The sequence below is a fragment of the Vombatus ursinus genome, unplaced genomic scaffold (genome assembly GCF_900497805.2).
Source record: "Vombatus ursinus unplaced genomic scaffold, bare-nosed wombat genome assembly UNPS02014794.1, whole genome shotgun sequence".
Lineage (NCBI taxonomy): Eukaryota > Metazoa > Chordata > Mammalia > Diprotodontia > Vombatidae > Vombatus > Vombatus ursinus.
The window spans coordinates 16,234,244-16,256,523 of NW_020954572.1; the positions used below are offsets into that span (position 1 = coordinate 16,234,244).

The following is a 22,280-nucleotide window of genomic DNA, read 5'->3' on the forward strand; positions in this document are numbered from 1 at the left end:
TAACCTATTATTTGAAAGTCACAGTCCAGGATGGAGAAGTAGATTATGATGGTGGCTCAACCCTGGAGATCAGGTATGGGGCAAGTCTAGAAATGGATGTGACTTTGGAACTAGTGACCTAACAATAACTGAGACTTGGAACAAAGCTAAGTATACATCTCCAAGTAAAACCAGGCCTGAGGGCAAGTCAAGTCATTGGTAAGTTCTGGGATATTTTTACTCCAGTCATTTCTAGAGAGTCAACCGTTCAGTTCTAGTCAACTGCCCATTTGGGGCAGTTCAAGATAGCCGTGAAGAAGGTAGATTAAAAGTAGCCCAAGTATAGGGGAAGATTTTATTAATACTAGAGGAATGAATTGACAGCTAACAAGAAAGCTTATGAAAAGAACTTCAATTCTAGCACATCAAACAGAAAAGTTCAAATTCAGACATGAGATTGCTTTAAAAACCTTTCCCCTACGTGACCCTGGGCAAGTCACTTAACCCTATTGCCTAGCCAAAAAAAAGAAAAAAAAAAGGTAAAAACTTTTCCATACTCTTCAAGATAAATAATTCCAAACAAGATGTGGGTTGGGGGGTTGTTTTTAAAGTTCAGACCACAAAGAAAATCTGCTGAATGATGAAAATGCCACTGTGCCCAGTTCTAATAGAACAAACTACAAATTACAAATATAACAAGTACAGCAGAGATACTAGATAGTCAGCAGATGGTAGCAAAAGTCACCTATTATAAGTCTGATAAGCCACTGTCATACCGTATTTACATAGTTTGTAATGAGCCTATTCCCAAGCACTGGATTGAAGGATAGAGTCGTTCCTACTGCCATCCCATATTCAAAAGTCTCCAAAAGTGACCTATTGGGATTGCTCCATGGCCTCCCCATCCCATCAGCATCGCTGTTAAGCTATTTATTTTGCCTAAAGTTGATGGACATTATAATGTAAATTGCACATATGGCTTCTAACTCAAATCCAGCATTCTTGATCTCAGTTGGAGAGTAGTTCCTTCAGAGCCATTAGGATCTGTTTTAGTCCCTGGATCTCAGAAAATGCTATCACACCAAAAAATAACACAAAAGGTTACAAAAAATAACACAAAGGGCTCATTTTGCCACTTGCTAAAGTGATAGGGCAGAGGTGGCCTGGGAGCACTGATCTGACCATAATAGCATTTCCTAAGACATGTCCAAATTAACACATAGAATTGTAACTTTTATAATTATAATACCACTCATTTGGTACTTACATCGTAGTTATTTTTTCACATATACATTTCAAGTCTCCTCAAATAGATTTAAGTTTGGGGAGAACAGGAACCTCCAGTTCTTATATCATCTTATACTTTTTGTATTCCCCCCACCCCCAAGACTATATATATAGCACAGTGTCTTGGACATACCAGCAGCTCAATAAATATTTGATTATGATACCAAAAGCTTACCTCATCACTGCTGATCATTTGCATATCTCTTCCCATTGGCTGGTAAAATTCATGTCTAGGATTATGGTGAACCCCTATACATGTGTGTTCAATCAATTCCAGCCTTTGCTACATTTCTGAACTTGGGTTCCTGAACCCAAGAACAAGCCTGTTCTAAACAGGCTTCCTGAAATATACTGTGGATATATTTATGGTCTGAGGTGATGGGTAACATATCACAAATTCATCAGACTGATTATATTTGCCATCAAGTTGTGCAGAACAAGGTAAGAATCCATCATTGTTACCACAACTCCAAGACTTCACTCAAGTGGTTCCTTGGTCAGGGTTTTAGGCCATGCAGCAGCTATTCTTAACGTAAGTAAAAGTCCCCAAACACTGCAGAACCTTTTGGTGGAACCAAAATCATTTTGTTTCACAGAATACCCTATGACCCTCTTGAAAAATAACTTGTGAATAGTTATGTAAAACTTGTATATACTTAAAAGACTGAGGAACGGAAAAAGCTAAGTAAGGGGAGAAAAGCAGGGAGTGGTATGGACATGAGAATTAGATAATGTCTGAGCAACTATAGTTTGTCAGAACTGCTGGGTCAAAGTGTACTTAACAAATAGTACATCATAAAATTTCATCATAAGCCACTTTTTATTAAACATGTAAAAAATATTCCTTGTTTTACAAGCTCAAAAACCAGACTAATGTATGAAGGAATATACAGTACACCTAGAATAACTTTTGACAACATTTACCAGAAAAATCTCAGTACCTGCACAATTTGAATTACATTCAATGTCCGTATAAACTAAATGAGACCAGCTACAAAGTCAATATTTTTAAAATTGCACAAGTTAAAGCAAAATAATCCTCAATACATACATAATATAGTTTCAAAATAAAGGCAGTGATTTCTTTTTAAAGTAGAATATGGAAAGATCCTAAGGACCAAGCCATTCATTGCTTCTTTATTGGTTTTGTGCTCAATACAGTACCAAATGAATTTCTGTTAGTAACTTTCAATTTCTTATACACTTATATTCTTATATACACTTCAAGAGCTATATAAAATTTTGAAAAAGCTAAATCTGTAAGCTATGTTTTAATTACTAAATAACTGAATTTTTTTAATTTACAACCTAACCTAAAAATGGTTGGTTACTTATATATCAGCTTTTCAACTTGCTACTTTTAAGTTATTAAAATGCAAAAAATTAGGCCGTTAAGTACCTCGCCATATGTATAACTCATCATCTATTTTAATATTGCTAATTAAATGAATTAACTCATGTATCCCAGAATTCTCAAGATATTTACTACCTGTTAAGGGTTCAGTCTTTTTTTCCTTGGTTTTTTGGGGAGGTTTTTGCTAGGTAATGGGGTTGACTTGCCCAGGGTCACACAGCTAGTTAAGTGTCAAGTGTCTGAGGCCAGATTTGAACTCAGGTCCTCCTGACTCCCAGGACTAGTGCTCTATCCTCTGTGCCCCCAAGGGCTCAGTCTTAAAGCCTTTCTTTAAAAAAAAAAAAATTAGTCAGGTGATAGAACTGATCACACAACAATGGGACACATAATTTTAAACTAGCTCAATAACTTAGACTCTACCAACTCCATCAACTCTACCAAATTAAACCAAATTACACACAGAAATTTATGTGATATTGTTTGAATTTTTAATTTATCCAAACCCTGCCCAGACAATTTCAGTGTATAGATCTCAACATTTGGCCATGTGAAACTAACATTCATAAGTCTAAAGTCAAAGTCAGGTAGGTGTGTACTGTGATTAGTCATTCACTTGAGATGAAAAATAATAAAAGTGTATTAATGGACCTATTTCTTTGTATTCTTCCAAAATCAAATATTTTCCTATCCTTCTGTATTAGCCTGATATGTGATCAGAGGTAGATTCTAGTTTAATAAAAAGATATCTGCAAATTGTAATGTGAATTAGAAAAGATATACATTCTAATCATATACCCTCCTAGTTTTCTGCTTATTCTCTATATGATAGAGATTAGACAATTGTTAAATACCCCTTAACATTAAAAGAGGGATATGCACACTGGATTTTAGAGAGTGAAACTATAATTTCCCCCACATAATACCTTCCTGCATGTATTTTAAAAATTTTTGAAAAAAACTAAGTTTCACAATGGTGTGTGTCTTTCTTAAAAGGTCTCAAAGTACTTTCTTTATCAACCTTCTCTGATCCATTAATATCACTATAAAATGGGTAGGCAACATATTATTTTCATTTTATAAATGAAGCAAAGTATGGAATGATAAGGTAACCACTAACGAGACACAGGAAATCACAAGACAGAGCTAGAGACCACACTGGCAAATGAAGAAATGGGACTTAAATAACCCTATCTACTTGATTATCATTTCAGTGCTTGAAAATCATTACGAAATATGTTCAAGTAAAGAAGGGCCAATGGGCATAGCCTTCAGAGCCTTTGGAAAATTACACTATTTTATGTCCTGACAAAACAAAATGGATGTATATAAGCCCTATAATACCAGCTTACAGAACAAGTATTCCAATTTAAAGCACATTAAGATGTTGATGTCATTAAGGATATAAGGTCTAAAAATGGTGGGAAAAGAAAAACTATGTGGTCTCCATTCTATAAAAACAATTTTCTCTTTTGCTTATTTTCCTATGTCAAAGATGCCACTAACACTATGCCATTATTTACTGTGTCAAATTTTCCCATGAAAATTCCCATGAAAACCTACACTAATGTAGGTTTTATACAATGCACTTCATGTCAATGGCATGTATTGTTAGGCAGCTGGCGTGGTAACATCCCTAGAGTTCTTTCTTAACAAAAGCAATGGAAGAGGCCTTCTCAATTTGATCACGGGACAGAAAATCAAAAGTCGTCATTATATGGCTCAAAAAAAGAGCAAGGCATTCCAATAAGCAAGAAACAAATTTAAAATTTTGTACATGTTCAGTAACAGGACCGTGACTATTCTTTCAACCCTAAGGGCACTGTATAAAATAAGTGCTTTTAATATGTGTCAAATGAATGAAATGAAACCATTCATCATTAGATGTATCAAGGCAAAAATCCAGTTGATTTTTAAAAGTATAAGAAGAGCTAAGTTAAAAAAAAATTTAAATATCATATAAAATTAAAATAAATTCACATTTTGATAACCAGTGAAAAACAAAGCATCCTAAATGGCTAGAATGAAAACATGGCAATTCAATGAGTGCAAAGCACGTTAGAATTCTGAACGATGGCATAAGGCACTACATCAAACTGACCCTACCAATCAAGCTCTCTTAAATCCAAAGAATAGGGAATAGAGGAAAGAAAAAAAAAAGTATGTACACACTCTATACATATATACATATAAAAATAAACATATGTACATCAACAAGATGACTGCTGATTGTTTTTTATGTCCTTTTAGCTGGTTTAGCAGTTAACTGTTTCTCTCTTTCAAATTCTTTTTCTCGTTGCTGTTCCCGTTCCAACTCTTCTTTCTGTCTCTTTTGCTGGAGCTTAAGTGCTCTTTTCTAAGTCAGAAAAGAAACAAAATCAAGGAACTATACCAAGCACCAAGGTTTATATACCTCACTAAACAGCCATAGCAATAAATTATTATGAGGCTGGCTTTTTTTTGGGGGGGGGGGCCGGGAAGAGATGAGTCTAGACCTTTGATTTCATCTGGGTAAGAAACCCCTAATGAAAAGTCAGCACCTGCTCTGAAACCCAATCATCTTGGACACTGAGAAACCTGTTCAGGGTTACCAAGACAGTATGTGTCAGAGAGGGAATCCAATGGTATTAACAGGTCTTCCTGATACCAAGATAGGGAAGTCTCCATACCATGTTGTTTCTCCACATTTAGACTTCATTTTCTACATAAATTCAGTTGTTTCATGTAATCTTAAATAAATTCCAATAGCCTATCTTATAAAGATTCTCTATCCCAATGGAATTGCTACTTTCACTATCTCAATTAAATGGAGTACTTAGAAGTTTCATAATCAGAGAACAAAATCTCTTCCAAAATCCATCAATATTACTATTAGTGTACATATCTAGTAATTCACACCTAAAGGGTTTATTACTTTAAAAAATACATTAATATAGCATCAATAAATTTTATGTGACATTACATAAATAAAAATAACACTTTCAGTTCATTCAAAATGTAAATGTAAAAAAAGGATCATTAAGTGTCTAAAAGCTCATTACTAGCAGACATCAACAAAAAAGGAAAACAAAGCATTAAACCTCTCTATTAATTAAAATATTATTTAAATGTTATTCAACTCACTTTCAACTTTGATGTCTTTTCATGAAGCATCAGCATCTCTTTTCTTATATTCACTAACTTGGTGTGATAGTATTTAGCTTCTGTAAACTTAAAACAGGAAAAACTAAATTACGATTCAAGTTAAAAGTTCACTGGAATAGCCAAACAGATTTATGGTCCAAACCCTTAACAATTCTTCCTAAATTTGACCAGCTTTATGATCCATTATCTTCATATTTTAATTATTCTCTACAAATTATACTTAAAATCCACATGTAATACTTTAAAAACCATTGGTGGGAGGAGGGAGAAAAGTGATGACGTTGGTACATAAAGATAATACCTACTATATAATGGAAAGACAACATTTCTTTATCAAAAATCTGCAATACAATTAGTCACTGGACAAATAGGTATCCTATACGGGCCTAAAGTTGCAATAAGACCACTCAGTTGCTACTAGTTAGCTTCAGAAGGAGTTAAAAGCTTTTTAAATCCATGCTTACACTGCACTAGCTGTTTAAGTCAAGAGCCTCAAAGGTTAATCTAAGTGCCTGACAAGAAGAACTAAGTTCTGAACCTAGAACAATGCTGCCTGGGTCTTATGGACCACTCTTCAATAACCCAAGAAACACGAGTTTGGAATAAGACTAGGCCCTTTCTACCTCTGCCAATCTTATTCCTGAGGTATAACCAAGGAGCTGAGTATGCCCATGAAAAGGCTTCTTCTTGGATAGCCTCCAGTATCTTAGGATGGCTGGATTTCCTAAAAAGCAGGATCCCAAGTTAGAGGAGAACAGGAAGTAATGTAGATCTGAGTGGTTGAAAAAAAACACAATTCTCCCTCAGAAAGGATGAAGGATAAAGAAGAAAAGGAAAGAATTAGTAGTCAAGAAAATAGTCCAAACTAACAAGAGTCAGAAATGGCAATCTTAACCTTCTAATCTTGTATCCAAATCAGACCTCAGTAATTATTGGTTTAATGTTCTTCGTCTACATGTGTGTCTGCACCCAGAGCTGACATTAATGGCTCAATGTAGACTGGGAAAGAGCTTTCTCTGGTGGAGTGCCCCAGAGATGGAGAGAGGCTTGTATTATTTAAGATTTTAATCCATGATTTGGATAATGGAATAGAATCACAGATTTAAAGCTTAAAGGGACTTCAGAGGTCCTCCAGTCCAACCCATTTATTGTCCAGATGAGAAAACTGAGGCCCAAAAGGGTTAAGTGCTTTGCCTAAGGTGTCATATAGATAGAACACAGAGGAAAGAGGAGAAGGATTTCTGACTCCAACACTATTTCGAGAACACAATACTGCAGAGACAGCATGATTATCAAAACTGCAAGTGAAACATTAGGAGGGATAGCAAACACACAATGTCAAGAGCAAAAATATTTCGATAAGCTAAAACAATGGTTTGAATCTAATCAAATGAAATTAAAATCTAAATGTGGAGACTTATATTTACTTGATTTTAAAAAAAAATAAAATTCACATTACTAAGCAGGAAGGGCTTGGCTAGATAACAACTCATTTGGAAAACACTTAATAGGGTCTAGTGAACTGCAAGTTGAATACATTAGAGTCCACAGTGCACAAACTGATATGGTGGCCAAAAAGGCTAAAGCAATCGTAGGTTATGTTAAGAAAGGCATGATATTAAGAACAAAAGAAGCGACAGTCCCAATATAATCTGCCCTGGTGAGACCACAACTGGAACAAATGTTCTGCTCTGGATGACACGTTTTAGAAAAACTATGGTAAGTGGGAGGGAAAAGCTTGCAGGACAACGAAGAGGCTCAAGATCATGCCCCAAGGACTGCTCTAGAATTGAGGAAGTTTGGGACATGATGGCTATCTTCAAGTATTTAAAGGGCTGCCATGTAGAAGAATGACATCTGCTCTACTTGGCCCTGGAGGACAGAATCAGGAGCACAAAGGGACAATGTTACAAAAAGATACAGATGTACAGAAAAACTTCTAACACTGAGAGCTCTCAGAAGTGGACCACTTCTTGGGGATACTGTGAAAGAGATTCTTCTTCAGGCCACGTGAACTAGTGACATACTGTAATTCTGTGTGCAGAGAAACAGAACTCAGCCCTCTAGCTTTCAGTTCTTAGCTGAGTGCCAAAGGTCTTTCATGTTTCTCGTCAAAGGTTGTATGGAAGGCTGTAACATGAACCACTGAACAAAAAGATCTAAAAGAGAACGACTTCCCTCCTATTCCTTTAGGTCCACTATATTCTATCTGCCACTTAACTACATCTACTGTTTGCATTTAGGAGGGGATATAAAACTTCCTGGCTTGTCCTACTATACACCAAATGTCTATTGAATACAACTGTTCAATACAACAAGCACATGTAAATATATTTCAAAAAGTAAAATATCTTTAGAAATATTCAAAACAAATTGGGAGGTGGGAAGTGCCGAGAGGCCTACTCCATTAGTTAAATTAACCAATTTAAGTGAAAATTCAGTTAAGAAAACATTTATTAAACACCCACTAGGTACAAAGCACTGATCCGGACACAAAACAATCCTCGTTCTTCAAGAACTTTTCATTCTAAGTGTTTATCTGGGGAGTGGGAAATAAGGAAAACACAAGTACATAAATAACTAAATAAAAGGGAATTTGAGAAAGCATTAACAATAAGTAGGAGGTAGCACTCCAGCTCAGCTGAGCCTTCGAGGAAGCTAAGGACTCTAAGAGGCAGAGATAAAGAAATGTACACACAGGGAGGCTGCCCAGCATGAAGGTGCAGAGATGGGATGCCAACGTGGGGAACAGCTAGTAAGCCAATTTGGCTGGAACACAGAGTACATAAAGGGAGAGCAAAACAAATTAAGTCTGAGAAGGTGGGCTGGTATCAGATAGATAATGGCTTTAAATAACAGAATCAGAAATTTTTACAGTTAGAAGGTAACGAAAATATTGGAACCCCCCCCACCCACCCACCCAGGAAGGAGCCTCTACAAGGGGTGCTCTCACTTATTCCTCTTCTTGAATTCCTGAAACTGTTGTTCTTAATGACAGTTGACTAGTCCCTCTTCTTTTCTTCTATGAAAGTCTACTACATTGTATACTGTACATTATGTAAATTGTGTATACTGTGTATTGAAATTTTTGAGCTGGAAGGGTTCCGAAAAACCACTTAGTTCAACCCTTCATTTATCAAAAGAGGAAACTATGGCCCAGAGAATATTAGTGATTTATCCGAAGTCATAGTTAAGTATTAAATGAACCTGAGTTGGAATCTTGTTTCCTAGCCTCCAATAACCTATGGCATCATGATGTTATACTTTATTTTAATCAGTCCAAAGGTATAATTTTCTAGTCCCAAATTCGCTTTTAAAAAATCCATTAAGATTCAAGAATGTGTTATCACTATTATTTTATACCTTCTTTCATGGATTGCCCTCAAATCTTCATGGGACTTTTTTCTAGGCGTGGCAAAAAGGCAGACACAGGTTCCTTATTTTTAAGTTCTCTTTTATATGGTCTTCATATATGAATGGATGGTTAGGTTTACTGAAGCTTCCCAGAAATATAATTATAGCTCCTCTTACCAAAGAACTATATACTTCTTTTGGTGTAAAGTTTGACTCTGATTGCTTGTATTGAAAAATATAACCAACAGTAGATTTTATACAGGGTGTCCCAAAAGCCTTAGTGCAATTTTAAGGTACTGAAGCTATTAAAACTTAAATAGGCACTAAGACTTCTGGGACACCCTATATATGGTCCTTCCTTCTGAGGTAGAGAAAAGGTGGCTAACCAGATGCTCTCTCCCCAAATTCCCCCAAGTTCTCTTTTATATGTATGTAGAGAGTAAGCAAACGAAAGTTGTTATTCACAGAATCTTAGAATTTCAGTTTGAAGAGACCTCAAGATCTATCTAGTCCAACCCTGTACTGGAAATACACTCACACTACGTATGACACATTCATCAGGGAAATAATTCAGTTTTCTTTGAATACCTCCAAGAGGAACTCACTGCCTCCTCAGGTGGCACTAACTGTTATAAAGATCTGCTTTTAAGTTACCAAAGAAACTATCATCTCTGACAGTTAATATTTTGAAAGTTTCTTTGTCAGATAAAAAAACCTAGTTACATTCTCATTTTTGTTAAAATTCCATTTCTGATTTTTTAAAAAGTAGAGAAAAATTTGGAGACTGCATCTAAACAATATTACAGTGGAGAAATTAATTCAGCTAACATTAAAATGTAACATTATTAAAACACATACACTAGAACAGACTTACCAGAGCATTAATATCCAAAATAGAATGACATTCTTTGAATTTTGAAATCTCTTGCTCTAATGTATCTAGTAATACCACTTGGTTCTGTCTGAAACAAAAGCAAATAGTGGAGATGAGGTTTACACATCCTGAACTGAAATAAAACCACCTAAAATTCTATATCTCAATTTAACACTTCAATGCTGATTATTACTATGAGCTTGAAATTAAGCTGGAAGAGTATGAGAACAAGTCTAGAGAGAATCTAATCTTTTCCAGGTTTATTTTGTCAGTAAAATCTTTTACAAAATAACAGAAAGCAGTTGATAGTAAACTGCCCCCTTATTCTGGCCAAACTCCAGCTTTCAGACACCATTAAAGTCAATTTAATCATTTAAAGTTAATGCATCATTACCTTCTCTCTATCAACGCAGAATCAAAAAGAAAATGCATTTTTGAGCCTTCTTCCTCAAGATTCTAATCTAAGTGCTTTACACATTTCTGTTAATACAACATCCTGTGAAGGCAAATATAGGGAAATCTCCTATTTTACTACAACATCCTGTGAAGGCAAATATAGGGAAATTTCCTACTTTAAGTGCAGAAAATTTATGGTATTGGAAGAGGTTAAAGCTAAAAGTCACAGAAGAGAAGCAATCTGGTAGAGTGGCAAAAGCCCTCGACAAGGAACCAAGAGCTCTTGATTCTACCACTGCTCAGCCAAGTGACCCTGAATAAATCACTTACCTTCTTGGGCCTTCAGTTTCCTTAACTATTAAAAAAGAAAAGGGGGGGGCAAAGGGAAGAATCAGACCAGACAATATCTCTAAGCCTCTGAGATCTCTCAAATATGGTGATTCTAAATCTATCTGGTAAAACAAGCAAATCAGTGTCCAAACTCCCTTTCACTTGACCTCACTATACTTTGCAACCTGGGTCAAATATCATAAAAAGCCAAGGGCCCTGAGGTCATCGGGTTATGCAACATAGTCTTTAAAATTTTCAGCAACAAAGAGTACAAAACCTCCCCGGGTGATATGCTTCAGTCATTCCATTTTTCTCCCTTCCTTTCACCAAATAAAGGTGCTAAATGTGTCGAAAAATGTGTCAAAGAAACAAAAAGCAGGAGCAAAGAAGCCTCCAGTAATTGGAATAACACTCAATATACTACTGTGCTTATCTCCAGGGGTCTCTCACCCTGAGCCAAGAGATCAAGGGAGGCACCTACAAGACACTCATTCAATCTGATTAGCCACCTGATCATTAATAGGCTGCTTACTTATAAACCTGTATTAAATATAAGACAATGTGGAAAAAGAGAAACGGAAAAGATGAGATTGAACAGAGGTTTACAAATTGTCTGTTCTCCTATATAGCCAGCATATCACAACAGTCCAGAAGCTCACCTGATCCCCTACAATCTGCTCCACTTACTGACCTCGGAAGAGGAAAAACCTGTTCAGAACCCAGGGGGGGATGTGGCACAACCCAATAAGATGGCTTACTCAGGCAGCCTGAGTTACTACAATGATTGTGAGAAACAATTAGAAGAGCAATCTTCAAAGCCACAATATCTTGCCCTACAAATTTCAAAAAAAAAACCCTTTAGACAGAAATCAATAATTTATGAAATTAAAAAACAAGATTAAAGTAATATAGTACTTTTGGGTTTTTTTTTAATTATTATATATAGCAATATGTTTTGCATGATTGAACATGTATAATCTATATAAAATTGCTTACTTCTTAGGGAGGAGAAGGTGAGGGAGGAAAAGAAAAAATCTGAAACTCAAAATTTTAAAAAAGAATGAATGTAAAAGTTGTCTTTACGTGTAACTGGGGAAAAAATAAAATATTATTTTAAAAAATTATTGTGGCTGACCATAAATTAACAGTGAAACTGCCTAAGCCATCAATAAAGTTCATAGTGAAAAATTATAGAATCATTAAGATGGTAAGAATCAATCTTTAAGTTTTCATTTTAAATATGCCATAACTAGGTTCTTCAACACGAGTCACACTGAATAACCTGCTTCGAGAAGTGGTAACTGATGTCCCCTCCAAGAATGAAGACATAAGGCTGAGCATTATAAATGCCTGTAAGCAAATAGGGTTCTGCTAAGTCCTAATATGCTCACATTTTTTTCTCCGATCCTTTACCCTTTGTGAGGTACAAAACAAATAGATTTGCAGCCTCCACCAAGCCACAAGGGCTACTCAGTATCACAGAATTGTAAAGATGAAAGAAGTTTGGATTCATTCCATACACGAAGGAACTGAGGCCCAAAAGGTTTCGCTGACCTGTGCAAACTCACACAGTGAGTAGCAAGGCAAAGATTAAATCCCCAAACCTCCAATTTCTAATCCAGTGCTCTTTCTACATCACAATTATCAGTAATGAAATCCATGAAGAGACAGAAAATCTTAAGTACAGCATTCTCTATACTGCTCCTTAACTCTCAAGAAACAAAGTAACTTATTCAGCAAATTACATGGTTTGTCTGCTTAAAGAGTACTTTGGGTGCCCAGAAAAAAAAGTGAGGTTATTATAAACATTATAAGCATTAGAGAAGGTTAACAAAGAACCCTCAGACACAACAAAAATGCTACAAACATATATATCCACTTTCAACAATACAAAGACATCTTTTCATTATTCTTTCCAAATTCAAACACATTCTGGGTTCCTTTAAGTCTGTGACCTGAAAATAAACATTGCTAGCCCTTACTGAAATACAAGGACTACTTAGAATCACAAAAAGCATTTTCTTTGACTTTGCACACACACACAAAAAAAAAATCACAACAGCCAGGCCCCTCTGGCCAACACATACTCTCCTCCCACACCCACATTCCATATGATGAACTAATCACCTAAGGATATCTAACTCCAAAATTCTATTAAAAACCATTATTAGAGGATCAAAACCACACTCTGTGTTACTGGGGAACTAGATTCACTAGTTTGTTAACTGTAATATTTAGTCATAAAAAGTCCTACTTTATTAAGTTTTGCTCCTTATTGACTCATAGTTGATCAGTATTCAAGTATAACGCCTACAAAAATACTGGTTAATGGAATTACATGAATAGGTGGTGTCGATTCTGCCCAATGATAAACTGCCACTTCTGAACTGAGTTTCAGTGTAAATCATTGGCTTGCAGCAGTCTGATATATTTAACTTCTCACTCTGAAAAACAGGGAGTAGAGAGGCTTCAGGCTCTGTTTTTATCCCCCTGAAGAAACAGTGACTAAGTCTGATTTCTGTGTGAGAGTTATTGTCCTCAGCCATATGTGTCTAGATAATGCCCACACTCTCTCATCTCTCTTTTTTTTTTTTTTTAAAAGCAAGATATTTATTGAATCTGGGCAGGTAGGTGGTGCAGACCCTAGCTGAGAGACCCTGGGTAAGTAAGTCACTTAACCCTATTTGCCAGTTGCTCATCTGTAAAATAGGCTGGAGAAGGAAATGGCAAACCACTCCAGTATCTTTGCCAAGAACACCCCAGATGGGGTCATGGAAGAGTAGGACACTACTGAAATGACTCAACAACAACCACAATTTATTGAATTGTTAGAAATACCTGTCTTCTCAAGTAAAGGTGTTATGGGGCATTTTCTTTAATTCTATTCTAAAACAAATGCATATGCAAAAATTACTATTAGATAAGCAAATTGATTATTTCATAAGATAATGACAACTACAATTAATTCCAGGTTCTACCTGTGTTTTAGAGACAACTGCCCAAAACACGAAGAAAAAAAGCCTAAATACATTAATTTCTTGCAGTTAAGTTACAAAGTACTCCGCTATTACCACTTCTACTTGTTAAATTATTAGAAATAATCAAAACTAAAAGTTATAAAATACATCCTAAAGATTACATCAAAAGCAGCCATGTTATTATAAGCTAGACAGAACTGTAGAGGCAAAATAACACTTTACAATTTACAAAGCATTTTCACATGTTATCTGATTTTCACAATAATTTTATGAAGCAAACAAGAGAGGTATTATCCCCATTTTACAGATGAGGAAACAGATTCAGAGATAAAAGTGGTACCAAACCCAAATCTCCTGATTTTCATTCCTGTGTTCTTGGTAAATAAAGCATGGTCCCTTGATGAAGAAATGAGCTCATAACAATTTCTGGTTTGCTTACGTGAGTTCCTGTAGGGCTTGCTTTGATCTCTCCAAGTCTGGTAAATAATGAGAAAGTAATCCTTGTGCTAGTTGCTCCAGAGCTTTATTTTCAACAGTCAAGTCTTCTATTAGCCCTTCATCTGGAGAAGCATCACCTGAACCTATGCCCCAAGCAGAAAAATATTGAAAAAACTGTTGAGACTGTTGCTAAGTCTTAAATGTTCCACCAGAACAAAACATTATGGTTAAAGTTTAAGCTAAGCCTAATGCAAAATAAATGTATTTCTTTCTTCAGCACTTAATAACTTCTTGTTTACTTGACTACAGCATGACAAGATACGTAAACAAAAATCTAATTTTAGAAAGTATTTTCAAGTGTTTAGATTTCATATATCTAGAGCTAGAAAGTATTTTCAAAGGCCATCTATTTTACAAATAAGGAAACAGGCCCAGGGAAGTTAAGTGACCTGCCCAAGATCCTAACAGTAGAGATCGGAGAGAGAATCTGAACCCAGACCTCTTACTCCAAAGTCAGTGCTCTTTCCACAGGACCTCACTGCCTTCTTTAGCTTAGAATCAAAGAGAGGGTGGTGACAGTGTAAAGCTGAATAAGTGGGAAAATATCAGAATTCTTTCCTTTGGATTTTTAACATGTTTTAAATTCTTGTTTCCATCAAATGAAAGCCATCATTAAAATACAGCATTTAATGAACTGCCCTGTATTAATCTTATTTCTCCAAATGTTATTTTGTTGTTCAATCATTTCAGCTAAGTCTCTTTGTGACCCCATTTGGGGTTTTCTTGGCAAAGATAATGGAGTAGTTTGCCATTTCCTTCTCCAGTTCATTTTACAGATGAGGAAACTGAGGCAAACAGGGTGAAGTGACTTGCCCAGGGTCACACAGCTAGTTGTGTCTGAGGCTGGATTTGAACTCGGGAAGAAGAGTCTTCCTGACTTCAGGCCCAGCACTCTATCCTCTGTGCCACCTAGTTTCCTCATTTCTCTAACTAGATTATAAATATTCTCTGGGGCACAGAACCATGCCTTATGGGGGGAGGATGGGGTAATCACCAAAGCTCCTAGAAAAGTGCTAGGTATGGGACAGCTAGGTGATGAATTAGACAGAGCACCGGCCCTGAAGTCAGGAGTTCAAATCCGGCCTCAGACCAAACACTTGACACTTACTAGCTGTGTAACCCTGAGCAAGTCACTTAACCCCAACTGCCTTAAAAAAAAGTGCTAGGTATATTATACATATGATAGGTATTAAAGCATATGAAGACTGGGAAAAAATCTATAGCAATTCACAAATCTTACAGAAATAGTATAGAACAATTATTCCTAAATAAGGTACACTGAAAATCATTCCAAATGTCTACAAATCACTACTTGCATAAGCACATCAAACACTGTACGTCTACAAGAGAACTCATTATCTTTTCCCCCCAAACCTGCCCTTCCTAATTTCCCTGTTTCTGTTAATGGTTAATACCATTATCACCCATGCTCCAGCCATCAGTCTTCTTCTTCTCCTCCTTCAGCCAACCAACTGTCAGACCCTATACCTTCTCTGAATGTTGTTTCTACCATCTGCCTTCTCTTTTCCATTTCCAGGGTCATCACCATCGTTCAAGCCAATATTACCTTTTGTGAGGACTAGTTTAATAGTTTAATAGCTAACTGGTGGCAGGAAAACCTGAGTTCAAATCAGAACTCAGATACTTACTAGCTGTGTGATCCTGGGCAAGTCACTTCACTTCTGTTTGCCTCAGTTTCCTCAACTATAAAATGTGGATCATAACAACACCTACTTCGAAAGTTTGTTGTGAGGATGAAACGAGACAATATTTGCAAAGTGCTTAGCACAAGGCTTGGCACACAGTAGGTGCTATATAAATGCTTATTCTCTTCCCTCCCTACCTCCAGGACCTGGTCTTTCTAATATATTCAATATTGAGTCCACTAAACTAACCTATACTCAATGTACAACTCTGGCTAATGTCACATCCCTGCTCAAAAACCTCTAGAGTTGGTTTAAAACCTTAAAAATATAGACTGTTAACTACCCAAGTATACAAAACAGAATCTACAGGCCAACTGTGACCTACCTAACCCTGAGGTATAACCCATTTGGGATTTTTAGGGAAAAGTTCACCTAATTATTTAGCAAGTAAGCACACCTGAAAATTGAGGCTTGACCACTGGTCAACAGATAATATTGTACAACTGATTACCACTAGATGTCATGCTAGTAGGCTTAAATTAATTAAAAGTTATAATTGAAACTAAATATTAAATTTGTGAATCCTTCACACTTATGGATTGTGTAGCTAATAAAAAATTTGGATTCCCCTGGCTTAACAATAAAATCCAAATACTTTAATCTGGTATTCAAAGCCCTTCACAATGACTCTGACTTATCTTTCCAACCTGATCTCTCACCACTCCCCTTCAAATCATTCTCTGTTCAGCCAAATTGGACCACTACTTAATGGCTCTGAACTTATGTCCCTTGTCTTTTTGCTCATACAACCCTTCATACCTAGAATATACACCTAACCTTTCTTTTTCTTTTCCCCCATTTCCACTGAAATTCCTCCAGGATCAAGCTTAGGTGCCCAGTCAAGTTCCATAAGGCCTTCCCTGACACCCTCAGCAGAAAATGATTTCTCCTTTATCGAACCTCTCATTACACTTTGAAGGTACTTGCCCTACACACTAATTACATTCTAATTTGTACCTGTCTTATCTTTCCTATTAGGACATATAAACTCTTTTATAACAGGCACTATAACTTAACCATCTTTAGCAAATTTGATAAAATTCAACAAATTTGTTAAGCCCAAGAACTGCATACAGAATACTGTGTTAAAGGAAAAAGATGCCAAAAATTTAAGCAAGGTGTAGTAGACCTGCCCTCTTGAAGCTATAGTCTTTGCACATAGTAAGCACCTAATATATATGTTTTAAATTTAAATTTTTAAAATCTTAAATATGCCAGGTGGAAAGTCATAGAATTATAGGATTTGAAAGCTAGAAGAGGTGTTGGAACATAAAAGAATCAGGTTATAGAAGAACATTGGGGTATGTACTTTGACCATAACTTTACAGTTAATACTACACTGATAAACATTTTAAACCAATAATCTTTCATCAAATAATATCAAGAGATTTAAGAGGAAAGCTCCAAGCACATGGGCCAGACCCCATGTGAAAGGTTTGCAGAGGGACATGGATAAGAGTCCTAAAGGATAAGATGAGGATGAGTTAGAGGGGGTATTCATGTCAATGATACTACGCATCCAGCCTCTGACACTATGGGCAAGTCATTTAACCTGCCTGCCTCAATCTACCCAAGTGAAAACTGGGGATAATAATAGCACATACCTCCCAGAGTTATTGTAAGGATAAAATGAGATACAGTCATCTTTGTGAAATGCCTGGCACATGTAAATGATATATAAATATTCAGCCAACATTATTGTGTGACTTGCCGAAATTCACACATGCAGTTAAGTAAAAGAGCTCAGATAAAAGCTCAGATCTCCTAACTCCAAAGCTAGCACTTCTTATGTCAAGTCATGCTAATCTTAATTTAAGATGCTTCAATTATTGTCCTTCTAACAATTTTGAATAATAATTTACATACCTTCATTCTTATATATATATGTGTATATGTGTATATATGTATACATATATGTATGTATCCCATACATTCATTTCATTTTCTAATCTAAGTCTTCAAATTTTTACCTAAACCTTAACCACTTTAGCATACCCCAAAGGAATCATTCATTCACATGTTTACTGAGTTCCTACTACAAGGCACTATGAAGATCAAAAGATAAATAAATGAAGACCTAGTTCATGCCCTCAAGATGTTTATAATCTAGCAGAAGAAACAAACACTCAAATAAGCAAAGTAAAAGTCAGACTATACTGTGTATCATAAGACCTCCAAAAAGTCCTAGGGCAGCTCAGGATGATCATTTTGCTAAGGAGGGAGTTGGGGGGAAAGCATTGGACTTGGAATTAGAAGACAGATACTCAAATTCCAAATATGCTACTTACTACTTGCATGACCTTTAGGAAGCTACTTAACTCCCTGGTTCTCGGTTTCCTCATCTGGAAAAATGAAGGATTTGGAAAAAATTATCTCTGAAGGCCCATTCATTTTCTCAATCTATGATCCTATGATGTCCTTTAAGCAGAGTATTAAGATATGACTATGGTTGGTAGCACTCTGGATTAGTGCCAGGCCTGCTGTCAGGAAAACTCCTTTTCTTTTATTCAAATCCAGCCTCAGACACTTACTAGCTGTGTGACTTTGGGCAAGGCATTTAACACCATTCGCCTCAATTTCCTCATCTGTAAAATGAGCTGGAGAAGAAAACGGAAAACCATTCCAGTATCTTTGCCAAGAAAACTCCAAACGGGATAATGAAGAGTTAGACACCACTGAAACAACAACAACAAATGGATTCAGCAGTTAAACCATTCCAAGTAAAGGGAACATGAAAGCAAAAGTAGTAATGACAGAAAAAGCCTAGCTGTGTTTAGAAAGGAGAGAGCAGTCTAGTTGGCCTGGAGCCCAGGCCACAAGTACGACAATCACAGAAAGGAAGTCTAACAAAGATGGGCTGAGACAAGATTATTGTGAAGAGTCTTAAATGCTAAGCTATGGAATTTGGACAAGATCCAAATTTGCCTGTGGAGAACCAAGTTTATGAGCAGGTGGGCGAAATTACCAGGGTTATGCTTTAGAATTATTAGATGTTAAATGTGTGGGATAGATAGAAAGGGAAAGAGACTTAAAGTCCTTGCAAGAGGCAATAAAGGGCTGGATTAGGTTGATGACAGTGAAAACAGAAAGTGAGAGATACCAAAGACAACACAGTGAAAACAGAAGCTATAGACCTTGGTTCAGAGATGATGCTAAGGTTTTGAGTCTGGATGACTGGGAGAATGATGGTAGTATTTTAAGAGAAAAATCAGAAGGACAGATTTTTGAAACGTCAGGTAAGTGGTAAATGAATGATTTGCTTTTGGTCATTGTTAAATTTGAGGTGACAGCTGGATATAGAGAAGTATTAAACAGAAAGTTGGAAATACACAAATGAAACTTGGAAGAGAGGTTACGCAATGAGAATTTGAAATCACCTATAAGGACCCAGGACAATGTTTTGGGGGACATCTATGTTTAGTGGGCAGGATACAGATGATTGACAATGATGATGATGATGATCCAGCAAAAGGTCAGACAGCTTAGAGAAAATTAAGAACTACATCAAGAAAGCCAAGAGAGGAGAGAGTATATCTAAGAAGAAGGATCATTTAACAGTGGAAAAAGCTATAAAAGGTAAAAAACAATTGAATTTTGCAGTCAAGAGCCTGTTAGTAGCCTTAAAGGAATCGTTTTGAACAGAGTAATGGGGTCACAAACTAGAGTTGAAAGGGTTGAGAAGTGAGTTGGTAGTAAGGAACTAGAGACTGAGTTTCTACTACTCCTTCTAGGAGTTTGACTGTTTAAAAAAAAAAAAAGCTTGGGGGGATGGCAAGGTCAAGTGAACAGTTAAGAATGGGGGACCTGAGCATACTTGTAAACAGTAGAGGAGCCAGTGCAAAAGGAGAGAAAAAAAGAGGAGAGAAACATCAAAGGGGCAAACTCCAGAGGAGACAGGAGGGAGATCAAGTAAAAAGTAGCAGAGTTGGCAAGAAAAGTCACCCTTGGTCAGAGAATGGAGAAGAGGTGGAGAGAACGGAGGATGGTGGATAGGCAGAATAGGAGAGAAAGCAGTTCAAGATAAATGACCTGTTTTCTTAGGAAAGTAAGATGCAAGGCCTTCCAATGAGGGAAGAGGGAAGGAGTGACATAATGGATTTGAGGAAAGAGGAATTTTGGAATAGTTGCTGTGGGAAGCATGAGAGAATCAATCAGGAAAGAAAAAAATAAATGAATTTGTTTTGCTTGACCATCTTGGTAAAAATAAGGGAGAACTTAGGGGGGGGGGGGGGAGTAGTTGTAGTTGTTCTGAGGTATGGATGGGTAGTGATAGTGGTGTAAAAAAGAGACTCTCAGTGAGTAAATAATATGTCCAAAAACAAACAAACTGCAAAAGAGAGCAGAGGAAAGTTCAGACGGGGACTCAGACAAGCAAGGTAGTAGTAGTGCTCTCATGTCAATCTTAATGTATGCTTTTTTAAAAAAGTTGTACTTAATAGAGATTGGTTTCATGTTCAACCTTCTTTCTTGGTTCTTTGAAGAATACATGGAATTATCCGTGTTTGTGGCTGTTTGTTAAGCTCACAATGAAAAAATAAAATCTAAAATTAAAAAAGACTTGTCAAACAACAATGAAGCCTAACTGGTATTAGACAAAATAAATTTGTAGAGTTTGGAGTTGTTTTTGTTTTTTTGGGTTGGTTTTTTTGTTGCTGCTGTTGTTGTTTTTTGGGGGGAAGAGGATGAGAAGTGTTTAATTTAGCTCTAGATTCAGACACAGTAAGCCTGGCTCGGGCCAGAGGATACATGTGAAGAAGTCAAAGTGATCTTAAGAGCTCAGGTCCCTCATCATGCAAAAATGTCACAGCACGGTGGCTTTCTCCAGCAGACTTCACAAGCACCCCGGCAGGAGTGAGGGAGGCAAACCTTCAGACCCTGCAGCAGAGAGAGCAGTGACTCTGGAGTCGGAGGATCCGGGCTTCAACCCCATCTTTGAGGCTCATTACCCGCCTGACCTCAAGCAAGTCATTTCTGGGCCTCAGTTTCCTCAATCGTAAAATGAGGGAGCTCGAAAGCTGGCTGATGCTGCGCTCTCGGCCCCACACACCACGCGGGCCTTGGGCAGCCCAGGCCTCGGACCCCCAGAGCCGCGCCCTGCAGGCCCACCTGCCCCCCGCTCCACTCCGCCTTACGTACTCACTGCGGGCGGCCCCAAGCCCGGGCCGAGGGATGGCGGCTCCAGCGGGGCCAGGTCCTGCGGGGGCAGCTGCGGCGGCTGCTGCTGCTCAGGAAGACTCATGACTGTCGCGCTGCGGGGAGTAAAAGGCGGAGGCCCCGGGCACCGTAGTGGAAAGGAGAGCGACGGGATGGTCAGGCCAAGCCCCGCGGGTGACAGCAGGAGGCACCACCGTACTCCTCCCGCCAGCCCGGACACAAAAGCCTGTAGCACCGGGAAACTACGGAAACGGAAGCGCTGGTCACGTGAAGAGGAGGGGTCCGGAAGGCGACCGAGGCGCCGCGGCTTTGTTTTTGGCCGGCCGCCACGTGACTTCGGTGGCTTCATTCGTTCGTTGCCTGGCCGCAGGGTGGGCTCTCTGTGAGAGGCGGAACGTTTGGCTCTGGCCCGAAGCGGACGGAGGAACCGTTTAACGGGGGGTTTTAATCGGAAGCTTTCCTTAAAGTCCACATAAGAGTGGAGGCCGATGCTTCCGCTCGCTCATTCGCGTTCTGGTTCCCTAGAAGAGAGTAAATGCTACCCCCGCCCTTCCGTTATGAGGTCGTAAAGGCCCGTTATTCCCCAGCCCTGGCAAAGCCCGGCCGACTGTTAGCCCAGGGAGGGCAGGGCTTGTAATACAGCTGCAGACTTGAGTGAGCCTTAGCTCCCTAATGTGTAAAATGTGTAGATGCAACCAGACCAACTCTGAGGTGAACTCTAATACCCGAGGTTAGCCCCTCTTTACGTAAGTAATTTAAGGCATCGTTTGCAGAGGCTTCTGGGTGGCCTCACCCAACAGTATTGGAAATCTAAGACAATTGTCATTGCATAGATACAGTGATTGTAGTTTTCGCTGACCTTTGCTCCAGATGGACCTTGAGGAAATCCCAACAGTGTAGATTTATGGGAAAAAACTTTACACAGGGAACAAAGGTCGAGGCCAAGCTATACCAATAAATACATATGTGACTTTTAGGTAAGTCACTTAAACCAGTATTCTGACTTTTAAAATGAGTATCGTTTGCTAAAAATACTCATCCCTCCATCTCTCTTGAGACTACTGTAGCCCAAGTTGATCCAGGTTTTTCTTTGACCTCCTCAGGCAGGGGTGGACAACCTGAGGCTTCCAGGCCACATGTAGCCCTCTGGGTCCTCAAGCTCGGCCCTTTGACTGAATCCAAACTTTACAGAATAAATCCCCTTAATAAAAGGATTTGTTCTGTAAAAC

The 22,280-nt window shown here is 37.8% G+C and overlaps 1 protein-coding gene across 1 annotated transcript; it reads right to left on the minus strand.

Moving 5' to 3' along the window:
- Positions 1 to 2,845: 2,845 nt before the first annotated feature.
- BLOC1S6 (biogenesis of lysosomal organelles complex 1 subunit 6) lies at positions 2,846 to 21,261 on the minus strand. The gene is made up of 5 exons (XM_027870038.1): positions 21,034 to 21,261; positions 14,133 to 14,274; positions 9,990 to 10,077; positions 5,741 to 5,827; positions 2,846 to 4,973 (listed from the first exon to the last, which is right to left on the minus strand). Exons 1-5 carry the CDS (start codon positions 21,134 to 21,136, stop codon positions 4,854 to 4,856), a joined length of 540 nt encoding a protein of 179 aa, XP_027725839.1. The 5' UTR covers positions 21,137 to 21,261; the 3' UTR covers positions 2,846 to 4,853.
- Between the last annotated feature and the right edge of the window lie 1,019 nt (positions 21,262 to 22,280).